Source organism: Sinohyriopsis cumingii, chromosome 10 (assembly GCF_028554795.1).
Source record: "Sinohyriopsis cumingii isolate HCF-2022 chromosome 10, ASM2855479v2, whole genome shotgun sequence".
NCBI classification, from domain to species: Eukaryota; Metazoa; Mollusca; class Bivalvia; order Unionida; family Unionidae; genus Sinohyriopsis; species Sinohyriopsis cumingii.
The window spans coordinates 74,107,710-74,122,608 of record NC_142970.1 but is presented as its reverse complement, the minus strand read 5'-3'; the positions used below and the strand labels follow the sequence as shown (position 1 = coordinate 74,122,608).

At 34.5% G+C, this 14,899-nt stretch overlaps 1 protein-coding gene across 1 annotated transcript in view; it reads left to right on the top strand.

The window, feature by feature from the left end:
* The window catches only part of LOC149790393 (dynein axonemal heavy chain 7-like), a 184,759-nt gene that overhangs the window by 58,703 nt on the left and 111,157 nt on the right, over positions 1 to 14,899 (top strand). The window contains exons 19-26 of the mRNA XM_089972442.1: positions 365 to 513; positions 3,985 to 4,258; positions 4,354 to 4,659; positions 6,656 to 7,009; positions 8,596 to 8,705; positions 12,577 to 12,745; positions 13,264 to 13,366; positions 13,870 to 13,997. Of these exons, the coding sequence (XP_089828568.1) occupies positions 365 to 513; positions 3,985 to 4,258; positions 4,354 to 4,659; positions 6,656 to 7,009; positions 8,596 to 8,705; positions 12,577 to 12,745; positions 13,264 to 13,366; positions 13,870 to 13,997 (1,593 nt within the window). The remainder of the gene's footprint in view (positions 1 to 364; positions 514 to 3,984; positions 4,259 to 4,353; positions 4,660 to 6,655; positions 7,010 to 8,595; positions 8,706 to 12,576; positions 12,746 to 13,263; positions 13,367 to 13,869; positions 13,998 to 14,899) is intronic.

Here is a 14,899-nt window from a genome sequence, read left to right as displayed (position 1 = left end):
CATCATTCATTGTCTCTATTTTCGATGACAGCTCATAATGTATGTAATTGTCTGGTTTGTTGAATTTTTTTACATGCTGATTTCACTGCATTTTTTTTTTCTTATCTGTAAACAATCTGACCTATATACCAAACTTTAATTTTGGGTTAAATTTTAAAAATTTAGAAACCCATTACAGCAGATTAGAACATCCACTAACTTGCAGCCCTTATAAACTAGAAAAAATCTAACCATGTCATTCATTTTGTGCTAAATTACAAATATACCTAAAGAGTTAAACATGCCTCAAAATATTTCTGCATCTTTGAATAAGCAGTATGCATGCCATACAGCTCTACACATGTTGTCTTTTGTTTCATTTTAGATTGAGTTTACAATCATCCCATACAGAGATACTGGCACACAGATTCTGTCTTCAGTGGATGATATTCAGCTGCTGCTTGATGACCACATTGTGAAGACACAGACCATGAGAGGTTCACCTTTCATCAAGCCATTTGAAGTTGAGATCAAGTAAGCTACCAGGCACGCTTTTTTGCAGGCTTAGGGGTGGAGGGATGAAGATTAAGCGGGCTGAGTCATTTAAGATGCATTATAATTGCTTCTAATGTGCAGATGTATATGGAAAACAACTTGGCCTTAACATTTCTAATATTTTGGGGGTGAGAGGGAATGGTTTTTTTTGCTTGGTAAATAAAGATACTTGAATTTATTTCTTCTTCAGATACATTATGACATATTAGAATATCCACTGCCTTGCAACCAGTCTAAACTAGAAAAGACATCAACCATACATTTTGGATTTTGTTGAAATTAAAGTGTTAAAAATAGTCTTATCTCCTGTAATCATTATTCAACAAGCAACAGCTGTTTTTCAAACTCACAGCTATTGGCTGTATGCTTGACCTGGTCATGATGGATGAATTACAGCAAGATGAACAAAGATTATACCTCACCTTTGTGACCTTTAAACTTAGTGACCTTTAACCCAACAGACATGCTTTTGAGTAAACCTCATATATGGTTCATATACTTGACAAAAGGCAGCTCATACACAAGACAACCCTCTGATCTTAACTTTTTCCCTTTGTCTTCCTTCTCCACATATTCTTTTGATGGATGGGACTTTGGTGTGGACAGGAAACAGGCTGCCAAAAAGCCAAACTTTGCACAAGCCCATTAACCCAATGTACAGCCTTTGTTTGCTGGACCAGAGAAGAAGGAAGGATCTTTCTTAGTCACACCAGACTGGGAAACTCTCCTCCAAACCTTACTCCTCTATGCCCAGTTTCACAGAGTAAGTAACGACAAAAAGCAGGGCAGCCTCATTTTTACAGAAAATGACAGCATATTCATGGTGCCCTTTCTCAGTATCCTCATGGGGATAGACTCCAACAATTTACCATGGAAAAGGAATACCCTGCTCTGAGGACACATGGGTATTAAAAATTATGTGTGAGAATCTCCAGATCACATTTCTCAACCCTGTCCTGCTGTCAAGAGTTACCTTACCCTCATATTTCCCTTTCATGGATTTTCCTCCTGAGATTTGTTTTCAGTACATGTCACTCCATTTTGGTCATAATCTCAGTCCCTGGGTCTTCACAAGCTTTATGGGCAGAATCACATTTCACTTCTGAACCGTCATCATGGCTATGGCATCCATCTATGAGAACAATATTTTCAAACCACAAGGTGGACATTGTTTTGTACCAAAATATGAATTCCTTTATTTCTCTTTTGCTTTGCTTTAGGTTCCTTGTCAGCAAGGACAAAATTAATGCAATCTCACTTCATCCCAACATTTCATTCATTCCAGCATTGAGTTCATCCCAGCACTGAGTTCATCCCAACATTGAGTTCATCCCTGCATTGAGTTCATCCCAACATTTCATTCATCCCAGCATTGAGTTCAGAACATTTCTCAATCAAGTTTGTCTCCATCAAGAATGTGCTTTAAAGAATGTCTCTCTAGTGTAGTCTGTCTGCAGAAAGAGTCCAAGTTTAGCCAATGAATTTCCTCAGGTCTTTGTTTTGTCTTATGCAGTTGCAGGTTTTGTTTGGGACCACTTGTTCATGAGACCCCTACAGACCCTTATATCCCAGTGTTCACTGAAACTACATCAAAGTTGCAGATTGTACTTGGTCCCATCTCAACAGATGGGATGACCTCTTAAATTACAGCAGCCATACCACTGCAGGATCAACCTCTGGCAGTCACAATCTGCAGAGATCCCAACATGATTGGCTTAGGTACCTATCTATTTCCTCATTTTAAAAATTAAGCAGGAATCAGTCCCTTTTTGGAGTGCTCTGTGCACATCAGTTTCAAGGAGTAGAATAAGATAATGAATGACCTTTAATTTTGGCAGAAGCCATTATCTGAAAATGGCATTCTGATTCATTCAGTATGACATCATTTCAGAAGGTATTGTGGAACTAAATCCCCAGGTCTCTGCCTTCCCATTTGTGTTTCTCAGGTGGTGTCACCATCGACAAATTCCTACTCAGGTCCCCCATATCCCAGGCAGGCTCAGTGGCCTATAAGACTCACTGTCCATATGAAATGAACCAATTCATATAGAATAGTCTTCAGTCAAATCTGCACATGAAGAGGTCAACTTGTTATGGACCTTTTTATGGCAAGGTTGAATGCCAGGTTCTTACCAGTACGAGATCCAAAAGCCTGCTCAGTCATTGCCCTTTCACTGAACTGGAATGGTCTTGATGTAGATGCCTATTCCCCAACCCTCTGATTCCCAGAGTTCATTTGAAAAGTGAGGAAGACTGAGTGCACACTAATCTACATTGCTCCCCTTATTTGAGAAAATCGTGGATTTATGACGTAACAAAAAGTTGTTCAGCACCAATTCCTTGTAAAAAAAAAATGTCATTCCTTCAACTGCTAAAACAAGTGCACATGCAGATTTTCTGTTCCCAACCTGAAAAGCTAAACCTGGTTCATATCAAACAAGTCCAGCCAATAACTCAATGCAGTTTCAAATTCATTAAGAGACTGTGGCCAGGACCAACTTCTAGGTTAAGGGGATATAGCTCTGTCCACCTCTTACATGTTCTTCTGACCTTTCATTAATTATTGGTAATGTATTTGAAGAAGAAATTAGTTTTTTAATAAAATATTATAGTTACCTAAGTTCTTTTTTAACATGTTGATGGCGTTTAAGCACCTTCATTGCAAAACAAGGGGTCGCAGGTGACTGAGTGGTGTAAGGCACTCACCTTTACTGATCACCGCCATTTCACCCGTCTGTGTGGTTTCAAGTCTCAGGCTTATTCAATGTGGTTATGTTGGTTAGCTTGTCAGTAGTTTCTGGTGGGACGATGGTTCTTCCCAGGGTTTTCTCAGGTCCTTCCTCTACTAGATATAATGACCACCATGTTAAATCTAGAAAAAACCCACAAATCTTCTTTGCCAAACAAGCCAAGTAGTGTGGTTAATGTCATCATTAGTTTTGGAGGCCTGGATATGTGAGATACATTTGATGTATTATGACTGAGTGAGTATTATCAGAGAAACATTTTGTACTTAAAAATTGGTTTTCTTTAGAATGATTTGAGTATTATACTATGTAACTCAGTAATTCAACCATAGCACCTTTGAGGAAATTACTTCAGGTATGCTGCAGAAAGGTTATAAAGTGCAAAACAGTGGAAACTGTCATAACAATGCTAAACATGAAGTGAATTGCTTTTATGTACAAAAAATACTGTTGAAGAAGGGTCTAAATTTTTCCTGGCTAAAGACATAGGTTGACGAGGAGCCTATCTTACACTTTTCAAAACTGATGACAAATTTCATTTAAGACTTGTGTAACTTCATCCATGGTTGAGGCTGGATAGCAGTTTTTAAAGACACAATGTATAATGTAAATGCAGATAAAACCAGGTTATGGACTTGATGTAACCCAAAAACTTAACACGACAGTTCCATGGAGGAATGCATAATGTGTATTCTATTTTCAGGGATTGGGAATCCAAGTTGATGTTGCTTCAAGATGTTTTGGATGAGTGGCTCAAAGTCCAGGCCACATGGCTGTACCTGGAGCCAATTTTCAGCTCCCCTGACATCATGGCCCAAATGCCAGAGGAAGGACGACGATTCACCACAGTTGACAAGAACTGGCGTGATATCATGAAGTCAGCAGTGTTGGATAAGCATGTCATGACTGTTATTACCATCGATAAGTTGCTGGAAAGACTCAAAAAGTCCAACGAACTCCTCGAGCTCATCCAGAAGGTAAATATGTAGCAAAATACTTTTCTTGAATTTACAACATTTTGAATTTAGAATTCTCTTGATCAGCACTTGACTGAGTTTTGTCTGAATTTCAGGGTTTGAATGACTACCTTGAGAAGAAGAGATTGTACTTTCCTCGCTTTTTCTTCTTGTCCAACGATGAGTTGCTCGAGATCCTGTCAGAGACAAAAGATCCCACAAGAGTCCAGCCACACTTGAAAAAATGCTTTGAAGGCATTGCAAAGCTTGAGTTCACAGATGTCCTGGATATTACACATATGAAGAGTAGTGAAGGTGAAGTCGTACTGCTCAGAGATGTCATCTCAACTTCAAAGGCCAGAGGTCAAGTTGAGAAATGGTTGTTGGAGCTGGAAGGAGACATGATTGCATCAGTCCACAAGGTACACATGGGAAATATTTTAGCATATCAGGGTCTGGTTTAAGCATTCAGTTTGTCAAAGGAAATATTGATCAGAGTATTGGTAAGACTTACTGCCCTTCCCAGTCAACAGTGCTTATAGAGAAATGAAGTTATTCTTCAAAAATGTTCAATAACACTAAGGCTGAAGTCCAGAAAACGAAATTGCAATTATTTCATCTTTAATTTCTAAATGTATTTTTGAAACTAGTCTTTTGAACTTTGGGTTCCTAATTTATGAAAATAGAGTAGTACATTAAATAAATCTGTTACAGTATATTGGATTAACATCTGTGCAGCTTCTCAATGGCACTAATTACAAATAATACAGAAGGTACAACAAATTCAAGATATCACATTGAAGCATATTACAGAATCACTTTTTATCTTTCTTCTATACTCTTTTGCTGTCTCACTTTGTCTCTCTCACTTTATCTCTCTCAGACCTCTTCTCTTACTATTTGACTGGAACCTCGTTCTGTTCAGCTCTTTGCTACACAAAGTAAGTATCATCAATTTTTAAGAGATTTTTTTAAAGGGGATTGTAACTTTGTATTTTAAGTTTAGGTGGCACTCTACAATTTAACTTTTTGCATAGGGTTAGATTTATATACAAAAAAGAATTTCCCCTGTTTTCCTCACTGGTTACACTGGCTATTTAAACAAGACCATGTATATCTTAGGTATGGTTAAAAGGACTTTTAATTCCCATTATTTTAGTGTATTATGTGTGTGATATTGCTTATAGAGTATACAGCTCGATTTTACTTCAGATGTGCACCTTTTAAAAATCTCATAGCTCTGCTTGGTCATTTTCACTTCCTGCATTTCAGAGGAAAATTTAAAAATAAAAAAGCTGATAACTTTTTTTTTACATTTTATATATTTGGTAATTCATTTATTGCACTTTGAGAAGCTGGTTTTGTCTAGTCAGGCGAAATTCATTTTCCCTGTTTTAATAACTGCTAAAGATAGTGTACTTTAGACTAATTCAGTCTGATTTTTGAGCACAAGGGAGAAGTCATTTTAGTTAGCAGTGTGATTTGATCATGTACAATTTCCACAAGTGTAATATCCAAAGAAATTTCAGTGACAGTACATGAAAGTAACATAGAAGTATACCAACATTCTCTCCACTGTGCATGTTGAAATGTAAACAACTTCACCTTACACTTGTCACTCTCTCAGAAATTCATAATATCTGCAGAGCACCCCCTTAGAGGATATTAACACCAAAGACACCCCCTTAGAGGATATTAACACCAAAGATACCCCCTTAGAGGATATTAACACCAAAGATAAAGATGAACAGATGAACAGAGATAGATCTTTTTAGTCATTAACAAAAATAAAAAAATAAAGTAGAATGCAATTTTATGTATGTATCAACAAATTCAAAACAGTTTTTTTTTAAAATAGTGAAGTTAGGACAGAAATTTAAATGTTAGCAAAATACAAATAATGTTATCTACATACTAACATTATGATTACCTCCAACAGTCTTCAAAGACTGATATGACAGTGTACAAAATTTAGATATAGCTTGCTTGAACATATTTAACATATGTTAAAATTTTGAACGAATAGTAATGGTTTAATGGATGGACAATGTTGGAAGTTTAAAAAATGGAGGAAGCCTTTGGATAGTCAAGAAATGATACTACCATATTTCTTCCATAATAAGACCAAGGGGCCAGCTTAATGTTTTGGATAGACAAAAAGTTATAGCACTATATTTCTTCCATAATAAGACCAAGGAGCCAGCTTAAGTAGAGGTGGGCTTATTATTAGATAAAGATATCAGTAGTGTATCTCCTTCTTTCTTTTTAAATTGAGAGTCTGCTATATCACAAGCATAGGCTTATCACTCGGTGAATACATGGAATTTCATGTTTTCCAAATAAAATGTTGAATATGCAAATTTGGATTTTCATATATGAAGGCTTTGCAATGATCATCTTGTGTTTTCTTTTTAATAGTGTATTAGCGAGTCTCTTGAGGCCTATTTGACAACGCCAAGGAGGGACTGGGTCAAGAATTGGGCTGGCCAAGCTGTACTCTGTGTAACAGCCAAATTCTGGACCCAGTATGTCCATGAGGCCATGGCAAAGGGACAGAAGGCAATGGAAGACTATCTCAGTGTCAACACCAAACAGATTGAGGAAATAGTTAGCATGGTGCGAGGCAAGCTATCCAAGCAGAATCGTGTGACATTGCAGGCTTTAATTGTATTGGATGTCCATGCTCGAGATGTGTTGGCCAAACTTGTTGAGGAACAAGTTTTGAATGAGGTGGACTTTGAGTGGCTTAGTCAGCTGCGATATTACTGGGAGGTAATGAGATCTTATTGTTTTGATGCCACCACAGCAAAGACAGTGGGGTATCTTGATTTGCTATTATCTGTCAGTATGTCCATACAGTGCTAGTGTGTTTTGCAGAAACCACATGGGTTAGAAAATAAAATTGGTTGGCACATATCAACGCATATGTAGATAACCTTTAGAGTTTATGTGATTGGGGTGGGGGGTGAATCTTAAAATTTAGTCTTTTGCACATTTTTTAAAATTTTGTCATTATTATTTATAAACTGCTAGGCAGGCTTGTTTACATTGTATCTACAGCTTCTGAATGAATTTTTCAAATATTATCATTGTTTTAGAACTTTATAATAGAGTCGTATCAGACTGCAGTTGTACATGCCAGTGTTCATTTTGCATGTTCAATTAAATGCTCAGACTCATTGTTCTAATCAGTTATACAGGTTCTTAAAGCTTCGATTTTTCTCCAGTGATGGCATGGTGTTGTTGTTTTCATATGGACAAAAACCAGATAACCCTATGAGAAACCATCAGCATTCCAGTGGCAGATATTACTCTTTTGTATGTTTGAATACAGGGATCATGATGGGTATACAATGTTCAAAATATAGGGGTCATAATTGGTACACCAAGTTCGAAATATAGGGATCGTAATAGGGACATTAAGTTCAAAATGTACGGATCATAATTGGTATACAAAGTTCAAATGTATGGATGACAATGGTTGTAAGTTGGTAATTGGTAAGTTCAGATATAAGGATCATACTTGGTATACTAAGTTCAGATATAAGGATCATACTTGATATTCTAAGTTCAAATATAGGGACCATAATTGATATACTAAGTTCAAATATAGGGACGATAATTGGTATGCTGAGTTCAGATATAAGGACCATACTTGGTATACTAAGTTCAAATATAGGGATCATGCTTGGTATTCTAAGTTCAAATATAGGGACCATAATTGGTGTACTAAGTTCAAATATAGGGACCATAATTGGTATACTAAGTTCAAATATAGGGATCATAACTGGTATGCTAAGTTCAAATATAGGGATCATAATTGGTATACTAAATTCAGATATAGGGATCATACTTGGTATACTAAGTTCAAATATAGGGATCATACTTGGTATGCTAATTTGAAATATAGGGATCATAATTAGTATCCTAAATTCAAATATAAGGTTAATAATTGGTGTACTAAGTTAAAATATAGTGATCATACTTGGTATGCTAAGTTCAAACATAGTGATCATAATTGGTATACTAAGTTTAACTATATAGATCATAATGAATATACCAAGTTCAATTATACGGATTGTACTAGGTAAGCTAAGTTCAGAAATAAATGTAATAGCTCTTTGACATATCATGAGGGTTCAAAACCACAATTAGTATCTGCAAATTTTCAAATGCAGGACTCTTATGCTTGTTTTAACTCATTTTTTTAAAAATGTTTGTGGAAATATCAATAAAGAACAAACCGACACAATTGCATACATTTTTACTGTAGAAAGTTGATTGCACATATTAAGTCACACAGCCCATTAAATTTGTAGACATGTTACATCAAACATTTTTATTTCCTTTCCTTGTAGGAAGGACAAATGGTGACCCGTATGATCAACTCCATGCTGAAATATGGCTATGAATACCTAGGAAACACAGGACGTCTCGTCATCACCCCTCTCACTGACAGATGCTACAGGTAGTGTTATGCTTGCACTTTTTCATATATTGTGGTATGTCATGTCCATCTCTCAGTGAGTTTGTCTGTATTGTAAACTAAATTATGTCAACACTGATTGAAAGAGTCGGATCATATAATAACTAAGAATATACATATTATGGTTAATCTGTAATTATATCACAATTTTTCTCAACTCATCCCATCACTGAAAAGAAAGGTAAAAAGTATTTAAATGGATATAACTTTTAAAAAAGCATTTAATTAAAAAATATATTTTTACAAACTATATTTCAAAGTTGACAAGCTTACAAAAGTAAAATTTCTTGGCCAAATTAAGATGTATGGGATATTTTAGAATATCCTGAAATAATAACCAAAACTAACTTCATAACTTTATAAAATGAGTTCAGACAATAACTGGATAATTTATTTTACTTATCTCAAACTATTTAACTATTTAAATGCTTACCTTGTAGCGCTGGACCTGTTAGCACCTGTGACAAAGAAGAAAAAATTACTTTATTTTTTCCACCCACCCCCCCATTTACTAACTGAATTCTTTGAATTCTGCAGCAAAAATGATATCTCTTGACTCTCTTGGCAAGACTAATATTTTTCAGTTTTCCAAAGCTTTCCAAATTGGATTGTTTGAAATTATTTTTATGTTTTATTTGATTTTGTTAATCGAGAACTCCATCAATTTTCTATTAAACAAAATCATAAAAATGAAACTTTGAAGGTAAGGTGTCATATTTCTTGCTATATTTTTATCTTTATGTAGTATGATCAATGTTGTTGTATGAAAAGGTTATTCAGCATCAAATATCAAATTAATTTTTTTCTTCTCTGTATTTCTTATTTAAGAAAATGACAAGCTTAGAATGGTTCTATGTTTCTCCAAATTTTCCATACCTGAAAAGGTTGTCATATTTTCAAAGTTTGATAACCTGTCAACCATCCAAACCCTCTTGTTATCAAAGCAGAATGCAAGTTGAAATATATTTCTTGGTAGCAGTAATTTTAAAATGATGCTGAAAAATAAGTTTTAGCAGATCTTTGAAATGATGGGACAAAAAAATCTGAACAGGCTTGAAACCTGTCTTAAAGTTCAGTCTGTGTGTAATGATTTTAATAGTTTTTAAACTGTGCAGTGGTTAAAACACTCTTTGAATGAGTCTGCACTATTTTATATCAACTGTCTGGTGAAATTAAACAAATAATAAATGATAATGATTTAAAAATTACATGTGACATTAAAAGTTTGAAATATCAAAACATATTTCTTAGAAGACAAGTAAATCATGCACTGCCATTTAGCAAAAGCTCAAGAAAATTTGCCATGCCATGTAACCAATTAATTTTACTAGTTTCCCAAATAGACAAATATATTAAATTACTTCATTTGTATGTTTCTTGTAGTGCTAGATATTCCAGTTAATAACTAAATGTTTTTGAAATATTGAAAATAAATATTTTTGAGAAATCAGACACTTTATAATATCTTCTTGCTAAAATGATGGATGTAAACTTCAGTGAACATATATCAGTATTTGCACCACATCACAGCATTCCAGTGTTTGAAGCTTGCTTCCATCTACCTCTGTTTGAGTGAAACCTAAATAATATTTAATTGAACTGAATCAAAGGATGAGAGCAGCATCTTCTTATCTATATTATTTAACAAAAATAGACCAATTTTAATATTGTAATTTTTAAATGGCTTCACATCACAACAGCGGAATATTGAACTCATGTTTACAAATAGCACACACAGTGTCACATTGAATGAATGAGTGTGGATAGTTGCTTTAAGACTGATCATGCCACATTGATTGTTGCAATATGTATTCTAAACATATGGCTTCAAATTATTATGGCAAAATCTATCTGTTATGAATTTTAACTGTTTGTAGTACTTTACCTAGATTACTTTATGGTTATTGCATGTAGGTAAATATATTAAATAGTCTTAAGCTCGAACAAAAAAAATCTGTTTACTTTTGGTTTCTAAAACTTAAAAAGATATGGCCAAGTCAAAACATTCCCATGTTTGATTAGCCCCTGTTGACATGTAAGTTGTAAAGTTGAGATTACTCACCTATAACACCAGCGACCACTACTCTTGTGGTCCGAATACATTACCACTAAAGTGTGAAAATCATTTGTGCATGAGCTTAAGCAAACAGTTCATAGAAGTTGTTTCAGGTTAACTTTTTTTGTAGGCATTCTCAGTATTTTGGTGAATTTTAGAAATTAACAAAAAGAAGATTATTATAGTGTAAGTTTGCAAAGTATTTGTACCTATTTGTAATTACCTTTGTACCTGTTTGAAATTACCTTCATATCTATTTGTAATTACCATATGTGATGTTGTGATGTGATTTGGATTTTTAACGTAACTTTAACAATTTTTCAGTCATATCGCTACAATGTCTGTAATGTGGCAGTTTATAGTGATGTCTAGCACTGGGGCATCATGCCACAGACTTGTAGCATGATGTCCCACCCAATCACATTATCCAGACACCAGGCCGACCAGTCCTAACACTAACCTCTTATTGCTGAGTGCCAAGTGAGGTAGCTGTTAGTACCATTTTTGTAAGTCTTTGGTATGACTCGGCCGGGGATCGAACCCATGACTTCCCGCATCTGAGGCAGACACTCTAACCACTAGGCCACCGGAGCGGTTGTAGTTACTATAACATAATTGAGATACTGTTAGAAGTTAGAATTCATTACAGTCTTTAGTGTGTTTCTGTGCTCATTTGAAGTCATGTTCAAAATACTTGGTTTAATGACTCAAATGTTGACGAACATTAATCTTGCAGTTAAACTAAATATTTACTTCTTATTTACTTTCCAGTTTCATTTTGTGAGCTGTTTTAATTTGGTGGTATTGGGTGTCCTGATCGAGTTTGTCAGTGCACAGTTAAGGGATAACAGACTTCTATACTAATTAATGCTTGATCTTGAGAAGGGAAATGTAGTTAAGAAATTGAGGACAGACTTTTAATATAAACCAAGTTGACATACATTACTCATAAATTTATCCATTAGTAAAGTTTGAGTTGTCTCCCTCTCAGTGTCGTACCATTTGCATCCATCGTGAGCCAACATAAATGAAATGAAGCTTCATAGCTAGAATTATACTCTTAAATCAATGAGGTTAAATGTATTAATATGGTTTTCTAGGTAAATAATAAAGATATTGATTTGGATATCACAACATTTTGGCCAATATCAGACATCATTTGTACTAATAAACATAGCATACAGCAGCTTCATTGACCTGGAACACTACAACTTTATTGATTGAAATAAAATGCATGTTTTGTTAGAACATTCAAGTTATTTTCAGGTGTAACAGTCTCTGCAATGTTTTTATGAATAGGCCATAAATTGGAAAAAGACAAGCACTTTGGAGTTGTCAGTGGATTGGTTTTAAGAAGAAATAAGAACAGATCTTCACATGTTTCTGTGATGTCAAAACTTTTAATATCCTGTAATTACCTGAAGACAACTAATATGTTAATGAGCATATCATTAGGTTGGCGTGGAAGAGTTTCTGGACATTATCATGACAGTCATCGACTCTATTTTTGTTTCAGTAGATGATGGCACAAAATGTTTACAACAATTACATTCAAAATAAATTAAAAGATACAATTAAAACATGAAATGTACTTTGTAGCACTTCATTAATTGGCATTTATTTTTCATATAGTGTTACCAGCATTAGGCATTTTCCAACACAATTTCATTGTTTGATATTTCAGTGTATATTGTGTTATTTATTGGGAAAATGTTTTTGTTAAAGAAAATCTCACAAAAAATCTGAAAAATAAATGACTAGTATGTAATTTATTACATTGTATATTTTCTTTTGCAGAACCCTGTTTGGTGCCCTTCATTTACATCTTGGTGGTGCTCCTGAAGGTCCAGCAGGCACAGGGAAAACAGAAACAACAAAGGATCTGGCTAAAGCTGTGGCAAAACAGTGTGTAGTATTCAACTGCTCTGACGGTCTGGACTATATTGCTCTGGGAAAATTCTTCAAGGTAAACAAATCTTTGTGATTTTTAATCAACATATGTGCCTAAATGCATTTTTGTCCAACACATCCTGATGGATCAGGCTGAAGTAATAAGAAAAAATTAGTACCAAAGATGACAGTTTATCTGTATGCAGATTTTTTTTGTTTTTTGCTTGATTTGTACATCACTTTGAACAAAGCAGACTTAAATAGCTTACATATGAGTCTGCTATTTGGTAGGAATAATGAAGTTCGATGTTTCATAGTAAAATGTACTTATATGGAAGCTGTGTAATCTGTGATAATTTTCTCACATTTAAGAAACTGTTTCATACATGTTCAGGAATCATTTAAAAAGACCAGTTCCTTGAAAGTTTAAGCTATTTTCTGTAAGATATATTCTTAATTCTTTTGTCTGTTGTACTTAAATTGGGGTAATACTTCATGATAAGTAGATTCTTTTTCATGATTTTTGTGTTTGATTAGGAAATCCAGTTCCAGTCATAGTGTGAAATCTTATATATACGTTCTCATTGTTTTCAGGGTCTCGCCTCCTGTGGTGCATGGTCCTGCTTCGATGAGTTTAACCGCATTGATCTGGAAGTATTGTCTGTTGTAGCCCAACAGATTCTGACCATACAGAGAGGTTAGTCACCTAGCTTGGCATCATGGTTTCATGATTGATTGATTGATATATCAATGTATGGAGGATGGTTGGATGAATGGATCATAAAGGGCTTGCTTAATTACAGTGCTCGTTGGAACCAATGAAAAGGTTTTCCTCTCTTAAGTTCAGATTCTTTAAAGTCTGTTTCAATAACATTGAGATCAATGCACAAAATAAGAGTGTCATTCATGCATGATCAATGACACTTGATCAAACATGGGAGGAAGACCTACTTAAACTGAACTTTCTGGCAGTATTTATGCCTGTATTATGTCTAAAAATAATTGGGCTTGAAACTTGACAAATGCATTGAAACAGTTAGTATGGACCATATTTATATTACATGTATGTACACAGTGTTCACAATTTGACATTGTTATATGCAATATATAGATACATTGTTATGTGTTGTTACTATGCTATGTATATGTAACACATATGATATTCAAACAATTTGAAATTGATATTTCTTTATAATTTAGCTATCAACTTGGGATCTGACACAATGGTCTTTGAAGGCACAGAGCTGAGACTGGATCCAACTTGCTCTGTTTTCATCACAATGAACCCAGGTTATGCAGGTCGCTCAGAACTTCCTGATAACTTGAAGGTATGACATCAGTCAGAATGCTTAGAGGCCAAATCAAAAATACTTTCATTAAAGTCAGTAGTGTTAAAGGACAGAGAACCTATTCACATGCTGAAATACTCACAGTAAAACCATACAGACTAGGTGAAATTATTCAGTAAAATACAAACTAAGGTATCTCGTGTTCAAACTCAGAAAGACAGAGGATATTTGCTTGCTTCAAGTGAACAATCGATATATTTCATCGAGTGGATGAAAAACCCAGTATTTTCATTAGTGGTAAATCCACGAGTAAAAAACTTTAGTTTTTCACCCATGAGATGAAACATATCCATTATTCACTCAGAGCAAGCAGTTTTTCTTTTTATATTACGCTAAAACATATTGGTTAGCAGTATGTATAACATACTGAAGTAGCAGATATTGTACTGTATTCCATGCAATAATTTTAGCAGTTTGACTTGTATGTTCTGTTGTGTTTTGTTTACATTCATACAGAAAATGTAAGCAATAACATAATTTTCCTTCCCAGTTCAAGGTAAAGTGGCACATAAAAAAAAAAGAGTCAACTATAAAGTATTTGCCCATTGTTTGATTTGAACCAGGTACATCAGTGTGTGAAGCAGCCATATTTATCACTAATCCATGTAATCTTCAGCAACAAGTTTCAAACTTTCCTGGTCATAACCTTATAAATTTTGGTTGCTGAGCAGTGAAAGAATATTTATTATATTTGATGCCAATAAAATATCAAGATTACTTCTCTCAGAAAATCCACTAATTAATGGCCTAGTGTAAAATAATAACTGATATGTTTCAACTCTTAATATTTAACCTTTCAGTGAATAGCTGTGATGACTGCTTTATTTGTAGTTACATCACATCCCTTGGTAAACAGGGTACATGAATTTGCAGTGGAGGTT